Source organism: Monopterus albus, unplaced genomic scaffold (genome assembly GCF_001952655.1).
Source record: "Monopterus albus unplaced genomic scaffold, M_albus_1.0 scaffold170.1, whole genome shotgun sequence".
NCBI lineage: Eukaryota > Metazoa > Chordata > Actinopteri > Synbranchiformes > Synbranchidae > Monopterus > Monopterus albus.
The window spans coordinates 391,991-402,075 of NW_018128050.1; the positions used below are offsets into that span (position 1 = coordinate 391,991).

The window sequence follows — 10,085 nt, forward strand, 5'->3', positions numbered from 1 at the left end:
GTGCTCTCCCCTCTGCTGTTTTCACTCTACACCAACAACTGCATCACAAAGGACCGCCCTGTGAAGCTCATAAGGTTTGCTGATGATACAACAGTCATTGGGCTCATCCGAGATGGCGACAAGTCAGCCTAGAGATGGGAGGTTGAGCCGCTGGTCCTGTGGTGTAGCCGCAACAACCTGGAGCTGAACATGCTCAAAACAGTGGAGATGACAGTGGACTTCAGGAAGAGCCCTTCCACCTTATCCCCAGTCACCATACTTGGCAGCACTGTATCAGCAGTAAAGTCCTACAAGTTCTTGGGCTCCACTATCTCCCAGGACCTGAAGTGGACGTCCAACATCAGGACCATCACCAAGAAGGCACAGCGGAGGATGTACTTCCTGCTCCAGCTCAGGAAGTTCGACCTGCCCTAGGAGCTGCTGATACAGTTCTACAGAGGAATCATGGAGTCTGTTCTCTGCACCTCCATCACTGTCTGGTTTGGCTCAGCAACCCAACAGGACAAGTACAGACTTCAGCGGACAGTCAGGACTGCAGAAAAGGTCATTGGTGCAAGCCTGCCTTCCATGGAGTTTATTGTTTATTTACTGTTTATTGCTTGTTTACACTGTTTATTTTGTTATATTACACAGCTGTATGTTGGTATATTGTTTACGTGCCCCTTGTTGTTGCATGAGGATCTGCACATGCACATTGAGAGCCGATGTACCAGAGTCAAATTATTCGTGTCCAACACACCTGGCCAATAAAGCTGATTCTGATTCAATAGACAAAAAACGTGTGGGCCTAGGTTCTGCTAGGTTTTAAAGGACAAAGGTCATATGCAGTATGCAGCGAGTACTGTACACACACAACCTCATATCGACCATGATATTTATTTTTCAAGATGTCCATTTTAACATAGAAGGTTCTTGTCACGAAGAGGTTTATTTTGCATAAATTCTCAGTGCTGTTAAAAGAGGAAATAAGTGAGGTTTTATTTTCTGCCTTTCATCCGTCACCCTCACACACTTGAACTGACGATGCTGAACACATCACAGCATGTACAACTGGAGTGTGCACGAGTTCAGTCCATATGTCTGCAGGGTGAATATTTAGAGCCAGCCTTTCCTGGCGTCCTCTTCCCTGGTGCACTGACTTGGATGATGATGGAAATGGAGGTTCTACGCTTGCCCCTGTGCTCTGAATCAGGAGTAATACTAAAGGCATAACTGGAGTGTGTGGTGTCTTACCGGTACATGATACTTTGCAAGATGGAAGCAAATGGTGTGATCCCAATACCCGCCCCAATCAGAACCGTGTGTTCAGAGGCAAAGATCTGTCTTGTAGGAGTCCCGTATGGCCCGTCTACATAACACTGACACACAACACACACGTTTACCAGATAATCTGTCTCAACAGTTTTCAGTGAAAACCGATATACTCAATAGAATCTTTTACATCATTCTGTTTGTTGGCACTTCAGTTGCAGGCAACTTTCTCCAGCAAGCGCAATATGAACCAGAAATGTGGTTTTAGTCATAAAGTTAAGGCCTTAGAGACATCTAATTTTTCCAGCTAGATGTCCTCTGGAGAATGATTCTTTGGTCATGTGCATGTAACCAGGTATCAGTTTTATACATGTGAGCATGTATATGACAGCAGAGAGGAGATGGCCAGAGTAACAGCAGGATACCACCCTGCAGAAGTGTAACCAGCATGGTCTGTCACAGTGCCGCCCTGCTGCCCAAATGAGACCATGAATTTGTACATGCGCTCACCTTGATGTTGCAGAACATGTGGTTCTCCCCAAGCTTGGTAGAAATCTGCAAGTTAAACAGGGAAGCAGCTGAAAACAGATAAGAGTCTTCCAGAGTTTGTTTGAAAGACGTAAAAAGAAGCACAGCTGAAGGCCCAGTGTGTTTTTGGCTGAAACAGTGAAGACCACCTTACCTCTCTGAGTGGAGGAACCTCTCCTCTCTCTGCTGGGCCCTGCTTGTCTGGAAGAGGCTCCACCGGCCCCTGAGCTGCAGACACTGAGGGCAAGGCCACACCGGACTGGGAGCCATTCTGTCGGTACATCACCAACTCGATGGCATCGTCTCCATTGGATGCTACAGCTCTGTTAGAATGTGTAGATCTGAACATGTCTTCCTGCAGAGAATCACACAGAGGAGAGCCTCTACACATCGTTCAACAAAAATGATGTGTGTGTGTCGTAACACTATAATAAGACTGCAAGTCATATACTGTAACTTCAGTCATGGCTAACTAATGCAGGACTCATGATGATTTAATGCATGAATTCCTGTTACTCACTATTAACAGATTATCAAGTTACCACATCCTTCTGTGATTAGATCGCAGATCATCAACTGAGGAGTGTTAATTTACTCACTACATGTTTTGGCACCAAATCAGCTGCACTCCAGTTACACACGGTTCATTTCAGTGTCCGATCTAGAGGCAGAACACAAGCTGCTTTCATGAAAAGACTGTTTTTTAACCACACTGGTCATCCGATGCAAACTTTTACATGTTGCTGCAGGACCCAACTGTATTTAAGCCCATGTCAATAAATGTATGAAGTAACTGTGAATTAACATTCCTTAACTGACGATCTGCTGTACACTGACCTGACCTCTGACTGGTGACTAAAAGGAATTCATGACAGCTGTAGTATTTCATGCATTAAATCACCACAAGTCATGCATTAGTTAAACACTGATTTGTACTTTTTTTTATAAGTGTTACTGTGTAGGTTTATAAACCTGGGTCTTTGTCAGTTGTCTGTGGTTCCTCAGGCTGGTGGCCAGCCTCCTGGGGCTGAGCGCCTGCCTCTCTGGTTGTCTGAAGTACTCGTACAGCCGATTGGTCCACTGACCCATCGAGCGGATGTGCAGCCACAGAGTATCTGCAGGACAGAGGTCACACAAACAACAGTTTACCCTGCACCAGGGGTGTCTGACTGTGATTAAAACAACTCAGTCAGACACAAATTGCAGTGGCATGTGGACTGAAGCTGTCACATCTCTCAGATGGGTTTTACTGAGGTTCCTTTGTGCAGAGAAGCAGAGATGAGACGTACCCGGCTGCTCTGGGGGGCTGCTGATAGTGAACGGATGCCACTCGTACTTGGCTATCGCTGGGATGTTGATGTAGATGTAATCTCCAGGTTTGAAGTGGAAGAACTGGGGACGTTTGATCACCAGATGAGTCACCTGCACACACACAGCAAAAATGCTCCAGCTCTAATAACCAGCATATGCTTTGAACTTGCAGTTTACCTGTACTAGGAGTTTCTCTGATAGTTTCATGATAATGGATGCAAATTGACATCATAGGCTGAGAAGTTCAGTCATTTACAAAATGGAACCAGTAATAGGAATCAGTCTGGATGTAGTTTGGTTGTGTATCTAGCCACAGGGGTTTCACATCAGTGACTTCTGTGCCAATCCCAAGCCCGCATAAATGAGAGGGTTGTGTCAGGACGGGCATCTGGCATAAAACTGTTCCAAATTACTCATGAGAATTGGATTCACTGTGCCGACCCCTAACAGGAGCAGCCGCAATGAATGAATGACACCAGTTCAGTTGTATTTGGTGTTTATTTTTACATCAGCACTCTAACAGGGGCTAAGACCCCCGAGGCCAAGAAACGGGTTTTAGTTTAAATTAAACAGAATTATTCACTTTGTTTTCTTTGTCACTCCTCCATTAGTGACAAAATACATCAGATGTTTAAACAGTAAAAACAAAGAGGCAGATGTGGTTTGGCTTTCAGAGCACATCAGTGTGTGGACCAGCAGTGCTGACAGATCACGTCTGACCCCTAAGAAGGGTGTAAAGTGTGAACGAGGTGTGTTAGATAGTAACTGAAGCCAGCTGGTGTTCAGCACCTTGGACGGCAGCAGGTTGACCTCCACGATGTACAGACCTCCCATACGAGAAACAGCGATTCCCACAATCTTCTCCAGCAGAAAAACCAGACCTGGAACCACGAACCACTTCCAGAAGTTTGCACAGTGAACCACAGTCAGAGCCCAGACCCACACATAGGACAGGTGAGTCCAGTAGAACACCTGCATGAAGACCACAGGTGTTAGCAACTCTAATCTGCCCCTAGGAGTGTGGTTTGGTTGTTTGTCTACATGTCAACCCTGTGATAGACTGGAGACCTGTCCAGGGTGGACCCCGCCTCTCACCCAATATCAGCTGGGATTGGGTCCAGCAACCCCCGCGACCGTATTCTGGACAAGCGGTGTAGATAAAGGATGGATGGACAGCTTCAACATTTATGATGATTAAATCAAGATTTGCTTTCATTTTGGAAAAGGAGTGTAAAATTGGAGAAAACTCAGCATGCACCTCCAAGAATACATTTGTAAGTTACTGGTTGAAGCCTCTAGTAGGTTTCAAGATATCAAACACCAAATTAATTTTTCCTCCTGTTGTTGTAATTAGCTGTCTTAGGTGCTGAATAAACACAAACTGCATTGTTTAGTAAACCTGTCCCTCAGTTCTGGAGTCTCACCTCAAAGTGTCCGCTGCGCCGTACAAATGTGCTGGAGCACAGCACCATGAGACAGATCAACACTTGCAGCACCACCCCGGTCACCGAAGCCGTCCCCTGCACCCAGCCGATACCTGGCCGAGTGGTCAGTAGGTACTCCCACAGGCTGTATTCACCACTCTCTGTCATCCAGACTGAGGGGCACAGCACACAGACACGATCAGGAACATCACCTATTTGTACAACTCTTGTTGCCTGCTTGTGGACCAGCATTTATGTGTCTGTACCGAAGTTGAAGACGTGAGCCGTGGTGTGTACCACTGAGAAGCCGAGGATGGCGTAGCCCACGATCTGATGCAATAAGATGTTCTGGTCCAGAGGCAAGACCCTCACCACCCACGTCGTCCTGAGCCATGTTAGACAGCGACGCAGCATCAGCACCTGCACACACACACACACACACACACACACACACACACACACACACACACACACCAGTCAGTGTATAACAAATACAAAGCACATACGTGCTATAGAAATAAAGCTGCCTTGCCTACTCTTACTCCTGATACTTTAATTACTTGTGTACTATTACTGCTGATATCCTAACTACATGCAGCTGATAATACTAGTGATACTTTAAATACATGGAGCTGAGAGTACTTGCATTTAAACAGGGCTATAAATGCAGAACTTGTACTTGTAATGGAATATTTCTACAGTATTGAGTTAGTACTTAGTATTAGAGGACCCGCTGCAGTACTGCCACCGTACCATGACGAAAGTGCAGTTGAAGTTGAGACACTGGCCGCAGCCCTTGGCCACCATAAACCAGGGACCCCCGTATCTGTGCCGCAGCATGGCCAGGATGAACAGCAGCACAGTGACGCAGGTGTATACACACAAGAAGAGCAGCTTACGGCTGTTGTTGTGCCAGTAGGCTCGGGTCAGGTACCGAGGAGTCTGACGCTTCTTCTGGGCCAGATCAGGAGGCTTCAACCAGTTAGCAGCACTGAGGAGAGAGGACAGGCAAGGGCGCCAGGGACAGAGCCAAGATGGCAGTGACTATCAATAACTACCAAAGTACTAGTACACATGTCACAGTAATGTCTCTGATACTGGATCATAGTGACTAATTACTGTGTTCATCACTTTAATGCTGCAGGTGGTAAAGGTGGAGCTGATGGTAACTACCTTATATACCTTTACTGTGAAGTACTTTACATCCTGTTGGGTAACTGGTGGATTTCCACTGGGATCAATAGAGTCTGATGGTTCTACTGGGTTTGGTTGATTCATCTGATTCTGGAACTGAAGTTATCAGGTACATGTAGTGCAGTAAAAATTACACGGTTTGTCTCTGACATGGAGTGAAGTCACAGTATGAAGTAGCAGGACATGGAAATACTCAGGTAAAGTACAGATACCTCAGAATTTTACTTCAGTAAAACACAAGAGTAAATGTACTGAGTTCCTTTCCACATCTGTGTGGTAGTGTTGAACCTGCAGAGCCTGATCAGCTCAGCGTGCAGCTCCCCTCGGCCTCATGCAGCTTTAGAGTGAGTCTCAGCTCATTGTCTGGTGTCACACCACAGCTGTGCTGCTCTGGCTCACTCTCACTTCTGTCAGTGCGGTGCTGGTGATGCCTGACCTGATGGTGAGGTTCTCCATCACCTCTGGGAAGGTCTCCAGCTCGGCTTTGAGCTCCTCGAACGTGATGGAGCCGCTGTTGTCTTTGTCAGCTGACTCAAACAGCGCTAATGTCAGGTCGTCCAGCTTCTCCTCCGGCAGCGAGATGGCGCTCTCACGCAGACACGACTTCAGAACCGTTCTCAGCTCATCTGGATCAATAGAACCACTGCCTGCCAGAAGAAAAACTGAGTCTAAGGGTGAGTTTTCTGTTGTTGGACTGTTTCAGAGTGGAGGAGAAATGTAAAAATGTATTTGGACTGGGAATGCCTTGATATTCACTCCAAGCCCAGCAATGAAAACTGATGTTAGTGAAGAGTGTGAAGGCAGTAACACTGCACAGAGCAGGGCAGTCCAGCAGCTCACGTGATCACATTCAGATCTAAAGACTCTGCTTAACTTGCAAAATGCTCCGAGACAGATTTACTGCAGCTTTTGTGCCTGATCCTGTCTGGGACAGTGTATCAGTGTATCCCAGTGTATCTGTCAAACTGCACCAGACTGCAGTCTGGGACTCAGACAGGTAACAGGAAAAGACCCATACATGGAGGTTTCTTATGTAAACTGCTGGATTCACTACAGTCAATCAGTCTGCAACTGTTAGAAAACTCTTCGTCTCTGGAGACCAGGTATAAACACGGCAGGATCAGGATTTATCAGAGCCACATGGACAACTGGGATGTACAAAAGAAATACTGTTCAGAGTCTGATGCAGTCTCACCACCCTGTACCCAGAGAACTACATCACCATCACTTAGCTAAATGACTATTAAAAGATGCACACTTTCACATTCTTGTTCATGATTCTTGAATGAGTGCCTGGTGTTGACTGTACTTTGTTGTCTTATATCCCAGTTCCCCCTTTTGATCGTTCCTCTCTCCTTGATCCTCGTTCGGCCTGGAAATTGTTCCGGTCAAGCGAGGATCAAGGATGTCCCAGAGCTCTTACCCCTGCACTCATGGCTCTGCTGCAGGAGCCATGAGTGAGGACACGAGGGCTTCCTCCACAGAAAGCTTTATCCAAGACTGACACGCCCCTTTATAAGGACACATCAAGTAATTGGACACGTCAGGTGAAGGAGAGGATGTCCCATGTCTTTATAAATGTGTTTCCTAGAGTCCTTTCTCCTCGCATCTTGATTTGATTTGATTTGATTTATTCTTTCAAGCATGTAAAAACAGTTGATATGACAACACACATAATTTTACACATAATCCAATATCAATTTGCTTATACCTAGTACATGCTTGAATGGAGTAGGAAGAAGTCAGACTTATCCAGTCCTACCCCATGACATCATCTTACCATCATTGGTTTGCAAGCAGTAAATGATTCTCTTCTACACCACACACATATTATACTAAAAAAATTATAACAGTGTTAACATTCTTACATAATTACATTCTTAAATAATTATCTTCTACACCACACAAGTAATATACTAAAGAATTATTACAAAGTGTACACCACACCCACAATGTTCCATCTAATTAATCTTATGTGGGTGGAACTGAGATGCAGGGGAAGGAAGCAACTGAGACCTTGTCTTTGTGTTCTGAGTACTGACCGTCCACATCGTAGACCCGGAAGAGAAACTTGAGTTTGTCGGTCTCGCTGCCGTGGATGAGGAGGTCCAGAGCTTTCAGCAGCTCATCCAGACTGATGGAGCCACTACCGTCCGAGTCGAACAGAGCAAAGAAACGCTCGGCAAAGAAGGACTGCACACAACACACACAGTATTTGGATTTACTGATTTGTAAGAAATGTTAAACATGATAAACTGTACCAGTAACATGTTACACAAATTAAGAGCAAGAGCATGTGTAAAATCCAGAATAGAATAAAATCCTTCTCCTAACATACAAAGCCCTTAATGACAAGGCTCCGTCGTATCTTAAAGACCTCATAGAGCCTTATCATCCTAACAGAGCACTTTGCTCTCAGAGTGCAGGTTTACTTGTGGTTCCTAGAGTCCACAGAAGCAGAATGGGAGGCAGAGCCTTTAGCTATCAAGCTCCACTCCTATGGAACCAACTCCCAGTCTCAGTTCAGGAGGCGGACACCCTCTCTACCTTTAAGATTAGACTTAAGACTTTCCTTTTTGATAAAGCTTATAGTTAGGGCTGGATCAGGTGACACTGAGCCTTCCCTTAGTTATGCTGCTATAGGCCTAGGCTGCTAGGAGGCCATGGTGCTCTGAGTTTCTGTCCTCTCTTTAATTTGTAAAGATGACTTTTGTTGCAATTTAGCACTATACAAATAAAATTCAGTGTAATTGAATCAGGACGCAACCACATGTCCCAGCTGAGGTCAGGGGGACCATCTGACACAGAGGAGCCTCTCTATCTCACCTCTTTGACCTTCAGAGCAGCTTTAAACTGGTCAAGGTCGATCTCTTTGTCATCTCCTGCGATGCTCTCGAACTGCTTGGTGATCCACTCCAGCCAGCGGGTATCCTCATCCACACTCATGGTGAGCGACTCTGCTGCTGAGGACACACAGCGTGTCAGTGCTGCAGGCTTCTGTCTGTTCTCCTGACAGCGCTACTTCACACTGTTGGCGAGATCCACATTCATCTACTGAATGAAACATAGAGACCTTCTACATTTCTGAAGGTCAAGAATGAAACATTTTTATTGTGGTGTTTTTTAACTACCGTCTCTAAATCTCTTATTTTCATGTTTCTCTTTTTAGTCTATTTTATCCTCACTTTTACATTTTAAGACGCTTGCAATGCATGTTTAGCACAGTATAAAGTAGATCACACTGAACAGGCAGAATTTGATAACAATAATTTACCATTACCCTGCACACTTGGACTTTAATACTGTACAATATGCTGAGCCTCGACTCTTGGTAACGTCAGGAGCCAGTTACGTTGATGCATCTGCTCGAACGACTAACCTTCATAAACAGCTGAAATCCTGTGGACGTCTCACCGGATTCCCAGAGAGACACAACTACTGAAAGGCTGCAGCGACATTTAGGATGTTTCCATGGAGATGTCAGCCACAGAGAAAGAAAAACACAACACACAAAGACTCACACACAGACAATAAGCCTTTCCCATTCACACCCATCCACAAGAAAACCTGATTGTCCTTCCATTAAGTAGTGTTATAATAATAATGCAACTTCCTGTGCGTGGATTTAAAAAAAAATCTTCTTTTGAGTTCTGAATTTTGATTTATGTCATAAAAACACAACGGAATCTGTGCAACAGCTCAAGGATTTTTGTTTTTCAGTTTTCCATTAATGCCTGAATAAACATCAGATTATAGCACTTCCAGTCTAGAGTCTAACATTTCTTATCATTAGGGCTGCAACCAACAGTTGTTCTCATTATCAACTAACCTGCTGATGATTTTCTTGATTTAATCCGGTTTTTCAAACATCAGAAAGCAGTAAAAAAAAAAAAATAAAGCAATAAGTCACGAAGCAGGCGGGATGTCATTAGAAGTCCCGTTGTATCCAACATGCTCAGATCTATTCATAGTAGGAACTGTTTCAATAGTCACAGTGGATGTAAATATAACATGGTTGGATTTTCACCTTTAAATATTTAACAGTGTGTATGAATTTGCTGAATGATTCTGATTTTTTGCTTATTGTCAGTAGAGAAAAATGAAGAGCTGAAAAGTCGTGTGCACAAGTGCATGTGATGAGACATTGTTCATTGTTTCCAAAGTAAATGAAGTTAATCTAAAAACCCAGATTATTCATCTTTACTGGGATGTAAGACCACATCTGACTTCTTCACATGTGAAAACTTGGAACCAACACAGCTTTAGTATCTTTGCTTTAAAAAACTGAATGTAGGTTTTGGTTGATTAATCAGCTCTACAAACATCACAACCTGCACAATCGTCACAGTAAATACAGTCAGTGAAGCGAATCAAACC

At 44.5% G+C, this 10,085-nt stretch overlaps 1 protein-coding gene across 2 annotated transcripts in view; it reads right to left on the reverse strand.

Annotated features, from left to right (window-relative positions):
- Positions 1-9,566, reverse strand: part of nox5 (NADPH oxidase, EF-hand calcium binding domain 5) — a 13,514-nt gene extending 3,948 nt beyond the window's left edge. The window contains exons 1-14 of one of the 2 annotated variants that reach the window (XM_020615830.1): positions 9,538-9,566; positions 9,088-9,154; positions 8,535-8,668; positions 7,751-7,901; positions 6,145-6,355; positions 5,268-5,505; positions 4,781-4,934; positions 4,515-4,687; positions 3,880-4,062; positions 3,069-3,201; positions 2,752-2,894; positions 1,934-2,134; positions 1,762-1,806; positions 1,234-1,358 (exon numbers count right to left, since the gene is read on the reverse strand). In XM_020615830.1, coding sequence (XP_020471486.1) covers positions 1,234-1,358; positions 1,762-1,806; positions 1,934-2,134; positions 2,752-2,894; positions 3,069-3,201; positions 3,880-4,062; positions 4,515-4,687; positions 4,781-4,934; positions 5,268-5,505; positions 6,145-6,355; positions 7,751-7,901; positions 8,535-8,654 — 1,877 coding nt within the window. In that variant the 5' untranslated portion in view covers positions 8,655-8,668; positions 9,088-9,154; positions 9,538-9,566. Of the gene's footprint in view, positions 1-1,233; positions 1,359-1,761; positions 1,807-1,933; positions 2,135-2,751; positions 2,895-3,068; positions 3,202-3,879; positions 4,063-4,514; positions 4,688-4,780; positions 4,935-5,267; positions 5,506-6,144; positions 6,356-7,750; positions 7,902-8,534; positions 8,737-9,087; positions 9,155-9,537 lie in introns of both variants that reach the window. The other variant, XM_020615829.1, reaches the window with a different exon arrangement.
- Between the last annotated feature and the right edge of the window lie 519 nt (positions 9,567-10,085).